General features: G+C 37.8%; 1 protein-coding gene across 4 annotated transcripts; it reads left to right on the forward strand.

The window, feature by feature from the left end:
• The first annotated feature begins 67 nt into the window (after positions 1–67).
• On the forward strand, positions 68–19,086 carry mRpS11 (mitochondrial ribosomal protein S11). Of its 4 annotated transcripts, none has more exons than XM_022069495.2 (5): positions 68–457; positions 785–915; positions 5,001–5,101; positions 5,388–5,453; positions 12,941–19,086. In XM_022069495.2, exons 1-5 carry the CDS (start codon positions 174–176, stop codon positions 13,046–13,048), a joined length of 690 nt encoding a protein of 229 aa, XP_021925187.1. In that variant the 5' UTR covers positions 68–173; the 3' UTR covers positions 13,049–19,086. The 4 variants fall into 4 exon arrangements, with proteins under 4 accessions (XP_021925187.1, XP_021925190.1, XP_021925192.1 ...); XM_022069500.2 differs by having other exon boundaries at positions 316–457; positions 772–915; XM_022069498.2 differs by lacking the exons at positions 5,388–5,453; positions 12,941–19,086 and having other exon boundaries at positions 785–899; positions 5,001–5,088.
• Positions 19,087–19,594: the final 508 nt, after the last annotated feature.

Raw genomic sequence — 19,594 nt, forward strand, 5'->3', positions numbered from 1 at the left:
ATAGATGCCAGCACAATACGTTTGGCGTTACGTTGCCAACCAGCAGCATTGATATGCGCATGTGTGTGTGTTGATGACGTTCGCAGTTCATAACGACCTCTTCTAGCTTGGTGGTGAAGGAAGGTAGGATGTTAGTTGTGTACGGTATGTAATTTGTGCTAAATAAGGCAAAAATGTTGAAGAAATTAATGTATTTGCCTACAAAATTAATAAAACATAGAACTGTATCGATTGAAATCGTCAAAAATGCTAACAGTCCAGGTCTTTTGAAATACATTGTAACCAAGTGTTTATTGTGTAGTCCTTTCGGTGGAAACGGACAGAACTTTCGAGATTTTCATAGTTATGGGCCACGTAGAAAGAGTGAAGATCGTCGTGAAATGTATGCCTCATTGCCAGCAAGAGATGAGGGTACTGACGGAGAAAAGGGAGTGGATATTGATATGGCCGTAAAGAGGTGTGTGCTTTTGAATTTGTTGTATCTCAACTTGCAAGTAGAAGTTCAAAATGGCTATCATTCCGAATTTCTTGGCTCAATATCACCAACATGGCAAGATGGCGTGTTGGATGAGAAGGCAAGAACATTCGAAATTGCATAGGGAATGTAGACTCTCATAAATTGTATGAGTAAGATTTCTTGTAATTCGGTGATATAAATGTGAATGCTCGTATGGTGTTTTCACCTTAGGATAGAGAAGACCAATATTGATATGTCTTACTTTTTGTCGGCGTTTGAATAGAAAAACTGATTTGTGAAAAAATTTTACACAGAGACTTGTTGCAGTCGAGAAGATATGTATCCGGATGAGAACACTCCCACAAGATTGTTTAACGGCACCCCGTTTCGCGATTTGCCTATATGTGATATAAAGGCGTCGAAAAATAATACCATCATCTCAGTGAGTAATGCCCAAGGTGGGTCTTTCATTATTATTTTTAAGTCAACATTGTTGCAGTGTTCAATCGCCAATATATATTGAACTTGCTGCCCTCATCCCAGGTCTAAGAAAATCCTTGAAAATAAATTTTAACGTGCAGGAATATGCCCTTTGAAATGATCCAAAAATTATTTCCATCGATTTAGATGTCATAATGTACGAGCAAAAATAAGCTGCCTGGAAGATTGTGAAAATGTTCTATGAACATATTTTAAGACACATGAAAATAAATAATTCTGATTACCGTAACTACAGGGTGGGTGGGAAGTAAGTAGGCATTAAATAATCGCAGCTTGCATATACATGTCAACAGTATACCTTGCCATTTCACATACCAAACTGATGTACAGTCTGAGCACGGCCAGGGCGTGTTGCGGACCACTCACCCATATCTAGTCCCGAGGTTAAGAATAAGTATTGTGATGCAATCTCCCAGTGTATATTAATCACTGCATTTTTTGGTGGTACTTTGTTCATGTCAGTTTTAAGAATGAATGAAGAATTGTTAGAGATGAGGGGTGTACTGATGATTGCGATTTTGTCACTGCTGCGTGAAAACACTAGTACCACCAGGTATTCATTATGCAAGTATCGGTGATTGGAATCTCTTTGTATTTTACTGGCTTGTTTGTGTCATAGTTAGGTAAATCGCTGTTGGCCATTTAGGTTCTGGGGTTACTCAAATCACTGGAATTTGTAAGTACAATATAGTGGCAACTAGAATTGGGTACATGTTTCTAGGTCTAACAGGTATCTATGTACCCAATAACTGGTTAGGTGCTAGAGTGATTTGTAACACTTGTCTGGTATGAGTATCAGAGTGATGAACAATAAAGTGGAAGGTGTTTTCATTGTATTTATTTTTGTTACCATCATGTTTTTGTATATTTGAATTTTCTAATATTGTTGACTCTCTCTTTTGACATTCAGCATTTCATTTGCATGCAAGTTGTATTTATTAGTAAAAAAATCTCATACATTTGTAGCATTCATTGTTATTTCATACTGTAACAAAAGTATTTAGTTCACCTTAAAGTTGTAATGTGTACAATATATAAAATAGTGACAATTTCAAACACTACCATCATGACAAGTTTCCATCTTATTGATATCTCACTTTGATGTTGTATAAATTGTATATCATCGACGTACCTACTTTAAAAAAAATGTTGTATTAGAGGAACTAATTACATGGAACAGTGTCGTTCTTGAGAAACTAATAGTACGTGTAGTGAGTCAAGAAATACCTTAGATCTTTTGGAACCAGATGGTTCAGCACAGTGTTCAAAGTCCTGCCACTAGCCTTTGTTCTGATCCAGGTAACTTATCCACACTGCCAAAATCTATTTCCCTAAGATCCGTTTTAATATTATACCCCTATTTTCTCTAGGACATCTGTGCATTAGGAGTCGAGAAGGAATACAGATCACGGGATACGCACATGCATATGATACTTCATTTGTTTTCATTGTAGCTATGTTTTTCATGGGTGGAGTTTCTTGAGTAAATATTGTCTTCCACTTAATGTATTAATATAATAATACGTGGCGTAACAGCCCTCTGAGAGCCAAAGCCGACTCGCTGGCTGCTAGCCTCACATTCACATGGCTAAGCAGAGGTGAACGATCAATTGCTCATGTTGAAATATGGTTTAAATTTGTATAACAGGTCATTTACGCTTACATTATGTGAAGAACACTTCTGTGTGATACAGGAACCAAGCCAAGAGTGAACATATCACCCAAACTTCATCTTAGTATCTGCATCCAGCCAGGCAACTTAACATAGTTGAAACTGAATTTAACACTTAGGCCGGGCGCAAACGGAGCCACTTGTGGCCGCCACAAGCTGCGGACTGTATTTTGTATGGAGTTTTAATAGACTCAGCACAGACAGCGTTTGTAGTGGCCCGACCGGGCCACTTGCTGCGGTAGTGGCCATGTCTCGCTACTTGTGGCTGCCTCCGACCACTGTTTATCCCACTAGTGGTCGTGTTTAGCCACTAGTGGCTCCGTTTGTGCCCGGCGTTATGGTTGTTTATTCACCCAGTTAACATGGATCTAGCCGGAAGGGCTAATTTGAATTCTGTTGGTTGGTGCATTTCAACTTATGGTGCGAGGATCTGCCCTCCCCATACCACAAGTATGCTGTTGACATTTATGAATGGCTCCTTGCTTCTGGAATGTTTCCATGGTGGACCACTTGCACCCTTATTAATAGGCATGCTCCCTGTTAAAACTGCTGCTTCCTTGAAATCAAGCCTTATTAACCTCTCCAGTTTGATAAATCTCTGGATAGCCATTAGCAACTTTTGCAGTAAAATATAGTAATAAGAAATGTATTAGCCCAATACAGTATTGTATCATCAGGTATAATTATACTTTTTTGAGATACAAGCAAAAACAAAATGTTTGTGAATGCTGATTAGATCTAGTTCAAGTTTTAATTGTTGGTGTGTTAGCCAGCCCATACTTCAGTCTCTATGCACATTATCTACCCAACTCTTCTGTTGGCATTGATGAGTAGCAGGTGTCCTGAGGGAGTACCCTGGTAGCGCTATCCCTCAACTCTGCAGTTGTTGTACAGTTTGGTTTCCAGGTTCATCTGTTTTTATGCTAATTTTAATTAATATTTGTGTGAATACAATCTTTTGAACAAAAACTTCGCATTGGGATTAGAAAAAACCATCATTTCAATGCTAGTCCCAACACTAGTGACTTGGCTACAAGGGAACACATCCAGCTGAGTTCAGCACCACCCCAGCCATTTTTCAAAATCTGTCATGCAACTCAGAAAAGACATTTCGATTAATGTTTATTTTTCTTCAAACTATACAGACATACAACTGCAAGAAGATTACGAATGACTGTAAATAAGATCATCTATATACTGGAATTACTTCTGATTTGGGGCTTAGAAAACTTTAAGCGCTTGGTTTTTGTTGTAGAGAGTATACTTTGTCTACACGGGGCTTGTATTCATGTCATGAGAATCGGATGTGTAAAACATTTCTTGATTCACCAGTACAGGAAAACTAGAAAGGTGTAATACTTATGGGAATACACATTCTTCACAAATTCTGAATTGTTGATAAAATATTTTGTCAAATACAAATCGATATTCATATGCCATGAGTGTTAGCTCTGTGACAGTGTACTGTTCTCATATGCATGGAGGGTTATGGGATCATTCCTCACCACGTTATTTTACAATGTACAAAGAATTGCTGTTCCAAGGGTTCTTAAATCTATAATCACATAGTATGTGCCTGTTGCAAGTGGTAGTAGTGTTGTAATGCTCTCTGCAGTTTTTGGTTGAGAATGTATCAGTTTCGTATTAATTTTTGTGTTGTGAATAAAAATATGTTGGGGTAATGGAAGATGAAAAATATTAGGGGGATCAAGATGACAGAGTGTTGCAGTATAACCAAAAACAAATTATCTTAATTTCAACGCAATCAGCATTTTGATGCACCCACTTACACTCTGCATTGCATTTTATGAAACAAAGGAATTGTAAAACACTAGCAATGCAGGCGCTGCTTGTACAGCCTGAATGTATTCGTTTTGCATGCTGATGTCTCCATGCTTTGTAGTCTTCCCCTCGCTTCCATGTGTGTATTTATAATGGTCATTGAAGCATCGAGTTGTTTTGCATCCACTGTACTTATAATGGCAGGACCAACATTCCATTTTTATGCGTTCTTTGCACAGTAGGAACGCAATCGTGGGCTGGTTGCGTCTCCAGTTGATTCACCTGGACAGATTTGGATGAAATTTGGTATGAAAGTTGTGCTATTCCACATGACCTCAAAATTGAACTGTTGAATGGCCTGCAAGAGGTGATTACAAGGTGACAGATGAAACTCGTGATAAAGACAGGTGCTGTGATCTGGTGGTCAGAATGGAAACTATCAAACAAGGCAGATTTAATACCTCTAAATCCATGAGGGTATGCGTATTCTGGTATAGAATACACTTTCCGAGCTTGTTTAAATCCATCATTTGCCAGGCTTTTCTTATATTTACTTGGTTGTGTGGTAATGAGTATTTTCTGTTACAGGGCTTGTGAAGTTGTTGAGATCATGTGGAGTGGAAGGCTTTAAAAATGCACGTAAAGGCACTAATATTGCAGCACAAGCAACAGCCATCAGTCTTAGTATGGTAAGATAATTGAAGTATTAAAATGTGTGCTAAGGAACAGGCCAGAATAGTCATTTTTATTGGTTAAGGAGCTGAGTGACATTTATTGTTTTTCCTTGAACATGCAGTCTGTCTTCATGTGCGTCATACTGTTGTGCTGCTAAGTTAATGTCTGGCCTGTTTAAAGTTATACAAATATAACATTGGTTTGTGTAAAATTATTTATAAGTTGATTAAATTTGAAAATGGTAGCATGTAATTTGGTGTCATTTTGTTGCAAAAGTGTATTTATTTTTTTTCTTTCCAGAAAGCACTAGATCATGGATATAAAACAGTGCGTGTGCGAGTACAAGGTCTTGGACCAGGCCGAATGGTGAGTACTGACAACATTGTTCTTATTTTTTGTGTGTTGTAAAAAATTTTGAGTAATCTGGTTTTTGGTGGGTCATGTATTTATGCTGCCATGGTTCAAATATCTATTTTGTAATACATTATTGGTATGTTGTTATTCATTTTATTCCTTTGGAAGCCTTACCTAGGCATGTACATGAGTGTTTTTAGTGTATGTAATGAATTTAAAAACGTTTGAACCGCAGATCTGAGTGAGGTACATATTTTGTCAAAAATGTATTATATGGTTCTTGCGAACATGCATAAGGAAAAGGGTTAGTCTGAAGTAGTGGAAAGATCAGTTACAGAATACAATTATGTGTAAACATTTTCAAGTTTTAGGTCATAAAAATGAGCAAATAAATTTCAGTCAAGCTAAATGTTATCTCTTGTAATGGGATACATGTTTAATGATGGTAAAGTTTTATAAAAAATATTTGTGTTATAAACAATTTTGGAAACATTTTTATTATGAATAAATAAAATACATTTGAGAAATGAGGCGGTAAAAATCATAGATCTCTATTAGTGGGGTTATATTGTGTTTATGGCCAGTGGAAAATTTCAATTGAAATTCAACATGAAATCATTGCTTTTGTGTCTTTGCCCATTATCCCCTTTGTGTCTCATGCACTTGCACCCAAAAGCAGCATTTGTAACCCCCCCCCCCCCCAGTCTTTTATCTTGTAGGTTTCCAAAATTTAGTTTTGCAGAGGGTGGCCATCACAAATCTCACCATGCCCTCCTTTGCATTGCCTACGCCTTCCATTTATGTTTTAGGTGTAGGCTCAGGTCTACTGTCATCACAGTCATTGTAAGGTATAAAATCCTTTGGTTGATGAGATGCATCATTGGATCTAATTTGACTCTGCTATAAATTAAAAACATTGGGTACCAAATGTTTCCTCATTATCATATTAATCTTGTGGAGAAATGAGTCCATATGATTTTTTCCGTTGTTGATGTAATGCAATAGATTTACTTTTTTGAGGTACCCTGTTAAGATATTAGCCTGATTATCAGTTCTTAGCTGGCAGGTTGTCCTCAGCTTCTCCCGCTAAATTCTTGATTAGTGCCTCGAAGCAGGCCATATCTTTGCACTACATCACTATATAACCTTTGCAGTTGTAGCGTAATCAGTATTTATGTATAGATTGGAATCGGTCTACACACAATTCCTTAGCTTCTCTGATGGAGACAATGGAGCAGTCATTTAACGGTTAATATTTTATTGCACAGTGACTGGGGATTCAGACCCATGTACTGTGGGGTTGTCAGATGGACTTCAAGTCTGGGATTAGTGGTTTAAAGGCATGTTAGTGTGACACAGCCAGCTGGATCACGTGTCAACAGTGATGAATGGGTGATAAAAGCTAATGTACTTGTTTCTTGTTAGTTACTCATTTAATGATTGAAGAGGAAATAAACATGTTCTTTCGTGTCTTCTTGAATTTCGTTGTGGTAAATTTCAAATCCAAGTGAATTTTATTATTATTCCTTTCTCATGTGTATCAGACTGCACTATTGCCATAAATGCTGTAGGTATCAGTTTCAACTATAGCACAAAAGAATATGCGTCCGGGGTTTTTCATTTTAAATTTTATACAAACAAAAGAAATGGCATTTATTTGAATATTAAATGCACTGCTACACGAAGTCTACAGTTACATCTATATTGGGTTGTTGCTACACATGTTGGCATTATACAGTTATGTGCATGTTAATGAAAACAAGGATTTTGTATAAAAAAATTTACAAAGTGAAATGTAGGACAGGTAAAACTTATTCCACTGACAACATGGGCCAAATTACGTCTTCTCATTTTTGTCATTTGTACTTGGATGCAAATACCAACATACACTTAAGCGTTTAAAAAATCAAAACACTGAAATACGAGATCTGGCACAAAATAACGTGGCTGATGCTATAACTAGGCAACCAATAGTAGTGAGGGCGAAATAATCCAAATTTGACATTGATGTATCCTCTACCAGTGATGCAAGTTTCAACTTGATCCCTTCATTCAATAGCAGTGGATGAGTGTTTCTGTAAAGACGTGTTTTAACGCTCGGTCGAAAAATGTCAGATTGTAAATTCAAACAACGTGTTAACGTTGCGTTTCTCGTTAAAGTTAAGAAATCCGCGACAGAAACTTTTAAATTATTGACGGAGGCTTACAGTGAAGATTGTATGTCTCCTACACGTATGTTCGAATGGCACAAACTATTTTTGGAAGGCAGGGAAAGCGTGGAAGATGATGATCGCTCAGGTCGTCTATGTCTAACAACATTGAAAAAGTGCAAGATTTTATTCGAAAAGTCCGTAGGTGTTCGAGTAATAGCTGAGATAGTTACTTTAGACAGGGCAAAGTGTTCGACGTGTGTTAACCGAAGAATTGAACATGAAAAAGGTTTGTGTTCGTAAAATTTTGTCAGCTGAAGTAAAAGAAGTTCGAAAGGAAATTTATTCTGGCCTTTTGCATCACATTGAGGACGAACTGGATTTGTTGAAATTGGTAATACTTGTGATTAGGATATTTCAATGTGATCCGGAAACTAAGCAATAGTCCATGCACTTCAAGTTACAGTCCTCTCCAGAACAAAAGGACACATGAGCCGTTCGAAGTTCAAAGCCATGTTGGCTGTATTATTTGATATTAAGGGGGTTTTGATGGCAGAGTGGGTTCCCAGCGACCAGACGGTATCAGCAATATTCGGAATTTTGTCAAAATTGCGCGAACGATTGAGAAGAAAATGACAAGTTGTGGAAAAACTTGTGGATTTTGCACCAGGATAACATGCCAGCCTGCACAGCTTTGTCTGTGAAGCAGTTTTTAACCAATATGAACATAATTGTGCTTGTTCACCCCTCCTGTTCTCCAGACCTGGCTTCCTGTGACTTATTTCTCTTCCCCAAGATCAAGTCCATGCTTAGAAGGACCCATTTTGAGATGGTAGAAGTGGTGAAGGCAAGAATGACATTGCTGCTGAACAGCCTTACTGAAAATGATCTACAGCGCTGCTTTCAAGTGGCAGCATCATATGCAGCTGTGTTGGCCCCGAAGGGATCTATTTCGAGGGCGATCACAGTTAATTCTTGTAAATGTGTAAATAAAAAGAGTTACAGCATTAGTCTCGTTATTTTTGTCTCGGACTTCGTATATGTTTGTTCAAAAGGTTTGTCATTTGCAGAAGGAATGTGTTTCTGCACATTTGTGTTTATTGTGTAGCAGACTCCACAGTTGAAAGCACTACATGCTGTGGTGAACTTAGTCTAGCTGTGCAGAAATTATTCGAGGAAAAGATTACTGCACACTTCAGAATTAGATGTTGAATGAGTTAGACAGTCTTCATGCTGCCAATGGCTACAAACAACTAAGTCAGCAGTGCACGCGATGATGTTTACAGATGAAACTTATTTCTCCAAATGGTGGTGTTTGCAAGCATGCTTGCTGTCTTTGACGGATCTGACAATCCCATGACATTCAGCATGTCTGTGACTCCCCAGAAATGAATGTGGTGTGGTCTGCTTTGTTATAACGTGATCGGTTGTTTTTCTTTGTTGGAAACATTTATTATGCGTTGCTGGAGAGCTTCACTTTTCCGATGTTGGAAGTTTTAGTTAAATGGAGCAGGACTTCATTATAGCATCATTGTATTGAAGGATTTGAGATTTTCACAGTGGTGAGACTGAAGATTGCAGTCTTCCGGGAGACTACACAGCACAATAACCCAGAAGATTGCAATCTTCAGCATTGTATTGCTCTCGGTGATCGGTTTGCTGGAAATGGAAGTCACTTGACTTTACCCCTCTGGGGGTATGTCAGAAGTTCTGCTTGTGGGTGTGCTGGGAAAGTGGCCAAATCAGTTTTTTGTTATGCATGCCATGCTACAACTGAAATGCATTTAACCCTCTAAACCCCATAGTGACGTTATGGACACTATCAATTGCGTGCATATGCCCCACTCGCTCAACAGCTGAGTCAGAGAAGTGCGTCCGGCGCCATTTTCTCGTCACTGATTCAGTCTGTTTACAGCTACTACTGATATTCATTTTACTTTCATATCGTTTTTTAGGCCTAGCGCTATTGTGCGCTTACTATATGATTGTGTAAACATCTTATTAGGCTTTGATATGCATTTGCAAATGGAAAAAGGCAAAGATCCGCGTTTCGGCGGGTGTCTGGTCCCTAACCTGCCGTATATGCGGTGCCCTACTGTACACGTCACCTTCAAATATGAGCAACACTTCTTAGCAGTTGTATTAGGTGTACTCAAGACCCAGCGCACAGCAGGTCTAAGTTTTGACCAAGTGATCATGGAATACACACAACGAATACTGCTGCATCATCGTAACCCTCGGTGCCTGTAATGGCCAAGTTGGTACTGCTGCACGGGAATACGCGTTGTTATCCTAGTCTACGTCATTCAGACGCTAATGCGTTTCGACCACAGGCGGAGCGTCTCAGTGATACAGGTTACCGTGGACTGTACGAACACCACCTAGTTAAGATGCCATATTTGCAGCTTTGGAACGACAGCCGTGGAACAGCTCTCGCGATATCGCACGATAATTTGGACTACCCCATCCGACGGTCCTGGACGTCCTTCATGACGAGCACTTGTATCCATACCACTACTCGCTGAGCGACGCATCTGTTTCCAGACGATCGTTGCAATTTGTGAATTGATACATTAACACTCTGCAGAAGAGACTTTTTATACAACATGCTTTGGACAAACTAAGCGTGTTTTACGCGTTAGTGTTCAACGTCCGCAAGTCATCTTTGGGCACGGGATAATCTTTTGCTGTCCGCGAACGTGAGTGCCTAGTCCGCTTCATCATCGGGCTGGTGTCGTCGGGGGCATTGTCGTGGGCTCTATCAGCTACCTGAAAGGCTGGCTGCTCAATGATATCGCGTGTTTTACGCGTTAGTGTTCAACGTCCGCAAGTCATCTCTGGGCACGGGATAATCCTTTTGCTGACCGCTTCATCGTCGGCGTTTGGGCCGGTTTCGTCGGTTACATTGTCATGGGTTCCATCAGATACCTGAAAGGCTGGCAACTCAATGATATCGAGATTTTCTGGAAACTTCTATTATGGCTGCTTGAATATGTGCCTCCATTTGGGAGGCAGAGGCTATGGTTAGAACCTGACGGAGCTCCGGCGCACTTTGGGAGAGATATCCTGCAATGGTTGAACGCGGCTTTGGACAAACTAAGCGTGTTTTACGCGTTAGTGTTCAACGTCCGCAAGTCATCTTTGGGCACGGGATAATCTTTTGCAGTCCGCGAACGTGAGTGCCTAGTTCGCTTCATCGTCGGGCTGGTGTCGTCGGGGGCATTGTCGTGGGTTCTATCAGCTACCTGAAAGGCTGGCTGCTCAATGATATCGCGTGTTTTACGCGTTAGTGTTCAACGTCCGCAAGTCATCTCTGGGCACGGGATAATCCTTTTGCTGTCCGCTTCATCGTCGGCGTTTGGGCCGGTTTCGTCGGTTACATTGTCATGGGCTCCATCAGATACCTGAAAGGCTGGCAACTCAATGATATCGAGATTTTCTGGAAACTTCTATTATGGCTGCTTGAATATGTGCCTCCATTTGGGAGGCAGAGGCTATGGTTAGAACCTGACGGAGCTCCGGCGCACTTTGGGAGAGATATCCTGCAATGGTTGAACGCGGCTTTGGACAAACTAAGCGTGTTTTACGCGTTAGTGTTCAACGTCCGCAAGTCATCTTTGGGCACGGGATAATCTTTTGCAGTCCGCGAACGTGAGTGCCTAGTTCGCTTCATCGTCGGGCTGGTGTCGTCGGGGGCATTGTCGTGGGTTCTATCAGCTACCTGAAAGGCTGGCTGCTCAATGATATCGCGTGTTTTACGCGTTAGTGTTCAACGTCCGCAAGTCATCTCTGGGCACGGGATAATCCTTTTGCTGTCCGCTTCATCGTCGGCGTTTGGGCCGGTTTCGTCGGTTACATTGTCATGGGCTCCATCAGATACCTGAAAGGCTGGCAACTCAATGATATCGTGATTTTCTGGAAACTTCTATTATGGCTGCTTGAATATGTGCCTCCATTTGGGAGGCAGAGGCTATGGTTAGAACCTGACGGAGCTCCGGCGCACTTTGGGGGAGATATCCTGCAATGGTTGAACGCGGCATATCCAGGAACGTGGATTAAATGTGGATAACCGATTGCATGGCCTCCTCGGTCGCTGGATCTAACTCCGATGGATTATTTTTTTCTGTGGGAACGTCAGAATGAGTACGTTTATGCAGACCCTCCTAGGATTGTCGAAGATCTCGTGTCGACTCTGAGCATCTCTGACAGCTATCAGTGCCAAGATAGTTAAATAAACCACGCAGTACTAATGCCTACTTTCTGTACTGTGCCCCTTGTTTTGTAATTAGATTTGAACCAGAAAGTATATAATTGAAGGAATTGCTGCTGAATATTAACATTCCTGTAGTGCGTTGTAGCAGATTGGCCAAACAGGGGCCCCTTTTTCTCATCATCCTGACCTCCGTGCTTGGTATTTGAAAACTCCTGTTAATTCCATTTATGGGTATTGAATTGTGTGATGAGATATCATCCATTCTGGTTAACCTTGTTATAGATTCATGACATCTTTTTTTAAATTTATCCATTGTTTTGTTTGTTTTGTTTTTTTGCATTATCCCTTGATGGCATGAGAATTTTGAAGTGACAGTTGTGTATCACATTGGCAGTGTAAAAGTGTAGTTTTGTGCTTGTATTGTCATGACTTTCTTAGAGGTGACTATGATTTGAATTTAGTTGCTGTTCAATATCAGAAGTTTCATAAACTATATGGTTTATTAGTTTAATGTTTCAGCTTCATGTTTGGGAAATACTTGGTTCTGATCTTGGCCCAGACACTAACTATCCTGACCTAAATGGTTTGTGGTTTTCTTCAGTCCCTTCACCTAAATTCAGGGATATTACCTTGAAATAAAACATTGAAGACTCCTTTCAAAATCTTTTTCAGTTCATGTTTGCTGCTTGAGATAAGGAATTGAAAACAGTTTAAATAACCAAAGAATTATTTGGATGTTTTTATTTATTTTATTTATTTATTCTCTGGGGTACATTCTTGATCTAAATTTTGGTGAGGTGGATTGCATTAATTGTGATCGGCTCAGTCCTGCAGCCAGAAGTAATAATATTACCTTGAAATAGACAATCTGTTTCTCTCCTTGTCTCTTCGCATTTAACACAATCCCATCGTTTGAGTCTAGGTGATCTAAATAATGATGAACACCTTGGATTATTGTCATGTTTTGTGCATTGTATTTGCTATTGTGTTCAGAATTATTTACACCATTCCTGATTTAGAACTACTGCATTCATTTTAGTGCTATTTATAAATGAAATTGAGAATTATTCATGCTGAAACATATTGAAATCAGTATCAGAATCATAAAACGTTAATTTATGTTTATTCTTTTTCAGGCAGCCATCAAGGGTCTTCAGATGGGTGGTTTGGACATAATTTCTGTGACAGATAGTACACGAGTATCATGGAATCCTCCACGGCCACGAAAACGGAGGAGATTGTGAGCATGGCACCAGCAAAAGTGTTATGCTTTTCATTATTGTCATCAAGTCTGGATTATTTTATAGATAGAAGAATATGAATACAAGGTCAAATAAGACACTGAATGCCATCTATACTTTGAGGTACTAGATCCAGGATTTGACTTCATATGAAAGAAATGCAGAATCTATGTAAGTCTAATTTAAGCAACCATATTGAGAGTCATCAGACAAAATGATACTGCACTAACATAATATTTATAATTTTTTTTATAAGATAAGGTCATGCTAAATCCCATCACTTTGTTTATCACTGTAGCAAGTTCCATTGTCTGATGGCTTTCAGGTAAATTGTTCATCTTGGCCAAGGTCATAAGAAACTACAGGTTATGGGAAATTCTTTAGTTTCAATTCCTGGGCACTCATGTTTCAATAAGCTAACCATAATTTTGGGCTATAAAATATGACTTATTGCTGTATTGATTTGTGGATTAGATGTTTATTTTAATTAGTTTTATCAGATACAAAATTTATTCTGCATAGTGATCACAGTTAATCAGCATTTCAGTGGAGGGGAAGCTTTTGGTCTTGCATGGAATTAACTTATAGTCTGTGACTAATCTTGAGACTTGCTGGGTGAAGGAGGAAAGATAGCGTCTGCCTTTAACGCTTCAGACTTCCTGCATTCCTTGCAAGTCTCAAGATCACAGTCGCGTACTGTGTTTATTGTTTGAGAATTTCATATTTTTTTCGATTTTTTTTTTTTTTTAATTTTTTGATCCAGTTGAAGCTTGTGCTAATACAGTCTGTGTTTATTCAGTGATAAAGATTATTTTATCCCCATTTGGTGATTAGTCAGTCAAACATTACCAAGGGGTTCAGCTGATATTTCAGAATCAGGATCAATTCTACATAATCAAAATACAGCCACTGCCATTGGACATCAGAGGGTTGAGTTACATTGCAGTTTGGAAAGCTGCTATTCAGGATTGCAAAATTGTTGCTCTAGTTATATTGTGTTAGATAACTGATGGGATGAAAGTAATATTTATCTGATGTGGCATGCTTTAAAAACTGCTGTGGAGAGACTGATTGTTTTTAAATACCACTGCTTTATTGGATTAACATGGTACTTTATGTAACATGAGTGCCCATTTCGTACATGAAGATCATATACATCAATGATGATATTTTGTAAATGTGGACATTTTAGAATTGAGTGATGTGTAAAACTTTGTTTACACATAATTCTTCTATATGCTGGTACTTCGGTTCATTTTCAGCTATGAGAAATTCAAATAAGCTTATAATTAATGGCTACATGTTTACATCAGTGGTTCTTGACCTTGTATAACCATGACCCAAATTGCAAATTTTGCAACCCAAGCTTGAATTTTTTATTATATACACTAAAATAAAGATAATTCATTACAAAATTTTAAACACCAGTTAACATTTAAATAATGGTAAACATTGTTAATGGTGGGCAGTTATAACCATGACTATGGAGCTTTGACATTAGGCAGGATTATACAAATTTAACAGAGGTAGATAAGACAGGCTACTTTGTAGTGCGTGCTCAGGCTGAAGCATAGTTTTTGAATTTCATCTTCCTAACAGTAAATGCTAAGATCAACCTCACATGTATAGTTACAAAGAGGACCACTATGATTGCCTCACTTGTTTCTTTTTGAAATTGTTTTGAGGCATCTCTTCTTTTTATTTTTTCATTATGTTGGTGATTTCTTGCAGTGGGTCTTCTATGCTGATATTAAATGCGTTTGTCACCCGGTTGTATTTAAATGCATTCTTGGGAAAATAGTAGTTAAATTCTGATTTGGGTTGTTCCAAGTGATGCCCTCCCTGTATGCAGATAGATTAATGTCGAATGGTCATCCAGATGGTTACTTAATGTTGAAAATAAAAGTTTTTTCCTGACTTTCTCCTGTGTCCACAGCTTTAGCATTTTCTTGAAACCTCTTAAATCTGATAGTGCAACCTTAGAAATATTCAGATCATTGATTGTTTGCGAGGTAGCGAACTTTTAACATGGATTTGGAACATGAAAATCTTATTTGAGAGGATGGTTCTTTTCCAACAAATGGTGTTGCTCATCATTGCATAGTACTTACCAATCTTCTGAGTACTTTTCTTCACGATAATCATGTAACCTCTGAGTTGTACAACAAATGATTTGATTGAAGATTCTGAAATTAAGGGATCTTATTTTACAGAATTTACTACCTTAATCATATGTGTCATTGGAACTCCAAATTTAAGCAAGAGCCCTTTATCAGCATGATCTGAAGGAGGCAGTGAAACATCAGTTTCCTTATTGACTTTCTTTACCTTGATATATACCACATACAAGCTGGTGCACCACGAGCACATACACTGGAACACAGATTCCATTACCAGCCGTCTCTAAAGAATTAATCTGCCATCTCAGCAATGTCTTCACCAGCTGTGGTAGTTGGTGACTGGCTGCAGAACTTAAATTATTGTTCCCTATATGTCTGTCAGAATCTCGACTAATATTAAAATTTTACAGTGACCCTTGGCGACTATCTCAAATTAGCACGGGTTCAATTTTGGGGTATGCTCCAGAGGTTAAGAACCACTGTTTTAGACAGTTCTACAGAACCACTAATATCATCTTCCATAAATGAAATGAAGAGTGAATATAATAATTCATAACAAATAATGCACATTCTGCAAGGAATAGAATAACCATAATTCAGCAACAAATATTGTGAAGTGACTATAACAATAATTTGGCAGTAATCAGATTGTATGTAGTGAGGTCTCGCAGGTGGCACTGATAATGGTCCAATAGAACTGAAATGCATCTTGCCTAATAAATTACAATGATTATAAATGAAAGCTGTGTTGATAAACATTAAGTAATTACAAGCAAGAACATGAACAAATGTAATGCAAACTTGTTTGTTGGTTCCTTCATTATAGACAGTATTTTAGATACAAAATGAAACTCATGAACAGTAGGTGGTGTAGCTCGTAAGATGGCTACTTTAGTGATTAAATGCAACATTTGGCATAAGATCATATTTTTAGGGTGTACTGAAAATATGTGGATTAGTGTGACAACATTTGATGTGTCCTAATAGCGTACATTTAGTACTTTTAATAGAATTCTAGAAAAGTAGTTTTGAGATTTGAATTTGAAGAATTATGTTCATTTATTGAACTGTAAACATATTTCCATTTTCTTTTTTACATATGACATTTTGGATAACCACTTACGGTTCATTGTAATGAAGGAACGTTAATATGCACTTTTACGTCTTTTTGACTTGTGCATCAAAATGCGGTACATGATGTGCAATTCTTTTAAAAAATTGTTACAACATTTAGGGCGTGTCCAAATGGAAGTGTACATAAGAATTGTTTGTCTTTGTAGTGCCACGTAGGCTGCATAAAATCCACTTTGCAAGTGCCCCGTCTTAAAAATTTGGTATTGCAGTGCTTTTAGTCAACATTTTACAGGCTATTCTCTGGAGGCATATGAATTCTGGATATTGCTTTGAACCAGTAAAATTAACTGAAACTCTTTATAGGTTTTGAAAAATGACCTTGGTGATGGTTTTATCTGAAACTGCATTGTTCTTAGGCTATCAGAATGACCTTCATAGTTTTGTTAATATAAAATTCTCCATAAGTGATTTATTATAGGCATTATTTTGAAAATATGGAGATAGTGTATTATTTCACTCACCCCACTTTAATCTGCTTTGTCTTAGACTATTTTTTTATAGATACTGAATGCATAAAATTTAATATCACTTCAGGCAACATTGATAATAGAAGCATGCACAATACAAATTCTGGAAAGTGTTGTTTTATGCATGTTGTCATATCCTGTTCTTCAGCTTTGTGGTCTTGGGGGGGGGGGCAAATCAGTCAAGCTGGTGTAATACTGTTTTTGGAACATGTAAGCCTTTTACTCAAAAGCCCTATAAAATATTTGTTTGGAATGGAATTCATTTTACCACACTGGTAATTGATATGGGCAGAATATTGTATCTAAAAGAGTCACTATGTTAATGAGGCCACTGCAGGGGACTTGAACATGGTGGATTTTATTGATGAATTTAAGAAAAATACATTTTATGTGCCATTAGATGAATTATTCTGCATTCTGTAGCAGGACTGTATAAATTTTTGGGCCTTCTTTATCACGTTTGTTATTGATTAACTTAAGTATTTTACGTCCTTTATTACTCGTAGGTGTAAGAAATTTATTCAGAGATTGAAACATTTGCAGAATAACTATTTTATAACATTTTACTTTAAAAGAGTAGATGGTGACTGGAGTGGCACATTTATTGGAAGAATTTCCAGGATAAAAGCTGCCGTTACATCCAAATCACACAGTGGAATTTTTTGTTAATTAAATAGAATCTTCCGATTGCTTCCAAAGTGAAATTTCTGAGCATGAGCGTATTTTCGGTTAAACACGGTATTCAAGTCTGGCACGTAATCCGCGCTGAGCATTCTGGGTATAAGTCAGTGAAGAAGAAGGCAATATGGCTGACATATGCAGTAGCTATTGGCGACGCTAACAGTGTGTAATTTTGTTCGAGTTTATTTTTGGTAATATTAATTGTTTGAATTGTGAAATGAAAGCTCATTATTTTGAATAGAATCTGTGTATTTGTGGGAATTTTAATAGAAAGTTGAACAATTTTAACGCTCACGGAACCGAACACGAGCTGTGAATACTTCGCAAAATGGCAGCCCACTTGCCGTGACGAATAGGCTAAAATAATACAGTGACTTTAACATGGATTCATAAAAAAGGCAATTATTTGTTTGAATGTAAAATGTAGTAAGTGCAGTGCAATACTAGTTCGGATTGAAATATTCGAAATTTTACAAGAAATCTGCCAACTGAAGTGATAGAAATTTTTGGCCTTTTATCTATGAAGATGCGACAGGTAAGCGTGTATTTTGTTTTAAAATTAATTCGATGTTACTTTGTAATAATCTTGTTACATTTGCCTTTCTTCACCTGCAAATATCTTGCAATTATCTGTGGCCTTTCTTGTGGGCTTCAGAAAAATTGTAAGCATCTGCTCATTAGTGAAGGAATGAAGGTCCCGTTTTCAGTTTTTTTGTCTATTATTATATTTAATACTTGTATCCATTTTCTGTGGTACGTGTAACGTGCTGTGCTTTTCATCAAGCCATATAATGTGGACTTCTGAGCATTACTTGATTAATTTGTGAGGGTTGAGAGTTGTTTATAAATTTGACTCAGTGCCATGCTGCTTTGTTTACAATAGAAAATAGTAAATTTTCCCGCGTAATAATGAGTGTTCCACGGAAATGTTGTTGGATTTATGTTCTTCACTTGTGAGGCTATGTGCAGGAACTAAAACTTTGAAATTCTAAGACAGACCCATTTTTGCAATTTAAGCTCAAAGTTGGACTTCTTGTCCATGCCATGATAGCCAGCAATGTCTGTATGTATTTTTATGGTAAACTCCTTTGAACCATAGTGTTTTCCTTCGTTTTTATTTTTGCATTACAGTTCCTGCAAAAGGTAATCATGGTTTATATGTAGTTTTCATTTAAGACAAACCTGTTCTTTTATTTAACGGGTTACAGCCTCTGGGGTGTGTTATTTGCTTCATGAATTTACATTTATAATGGTGGCAATTCAACTTAATATGCTAAAGAATGTGTTCTGTATTTCATTTCAGACAGTAGATTCAAAATGATTACAGTGAAAACTTGCTTTGAAATACAAAGATATGTATATATAACAACTTCGGTGGTTTTTAATGAACATTGTAGTCTGTTGGGCTGTGTATATTGATAAAAATGTATGTACTGTAATAGATAAGGGTGAAGGAACTGATGCAAGTGTGTGTAACTGTACGCATGTTGAGGAAAGCATATGTACTCTAATGGATAAGGGTGAAGGAACTGTAAGGTATCTATAACACCCGAGTACAATTCTGCAAGGGTGTAATACATGCTTTTTTGGTTTTGCTATTGCCATGTCTGATTTATGTAATAAAGCTGATTTTGTGATACTCTAATGGTAATTCTTTATAGCACTTATTTGTGCTGTAATTATGTTTACATTATACACCTGCACCATCTTGACCTGCTGAATTGTCTTAACTGCAGTGTCTACCGTTGTTGTATAACTGTGAGGTTGTCCATGTTCTGGTCTTTGATGAAACCATTTTGGCAGGTTACATTTATCACTGCAGCTGAATTTCAGTATACAGATTATTTCATACATTACAGTTGCACAGATTCCAGGGTTATTACAAGGTTACATGATCTTTTGTTTCAGTATTGGGTTGTCATAATAGTTTCTAAAACTTTAAATTTTGTTTTATAAGGATTCAAAAATATTACATTAACAGCTCTTGTTTTACAATTTTGATTTGCTTATGTAGTATATGAAACGTGAGATTTCAGGTTCTCATGATGGAAAGTATGAAGCTACTCAGGGTTGCTGCATTATGTAATCTGGTACAAGTTTACCATCATTTCAGAGGTCTTTGCTTCCTACATCATCTGGTGGCCATT

This window comes from Zootermopsis nevadensis, unplaced genomic scaffold, assembly GCF_977971745.1.
Source record: "Zootermopsis nevadensis isolate Lab colony 2312 unplaced genomic scaffold, Znev_1.0 Znev_ptg000007l, whole genome shotgun sequence".
Classification (NCBI taxonomy): Eukaryota; Metazoa; Arthropoda; class Insecta; order Blattodea; family Termopsidae; genus Zootermopsis; species Zootermopsis nevadensis.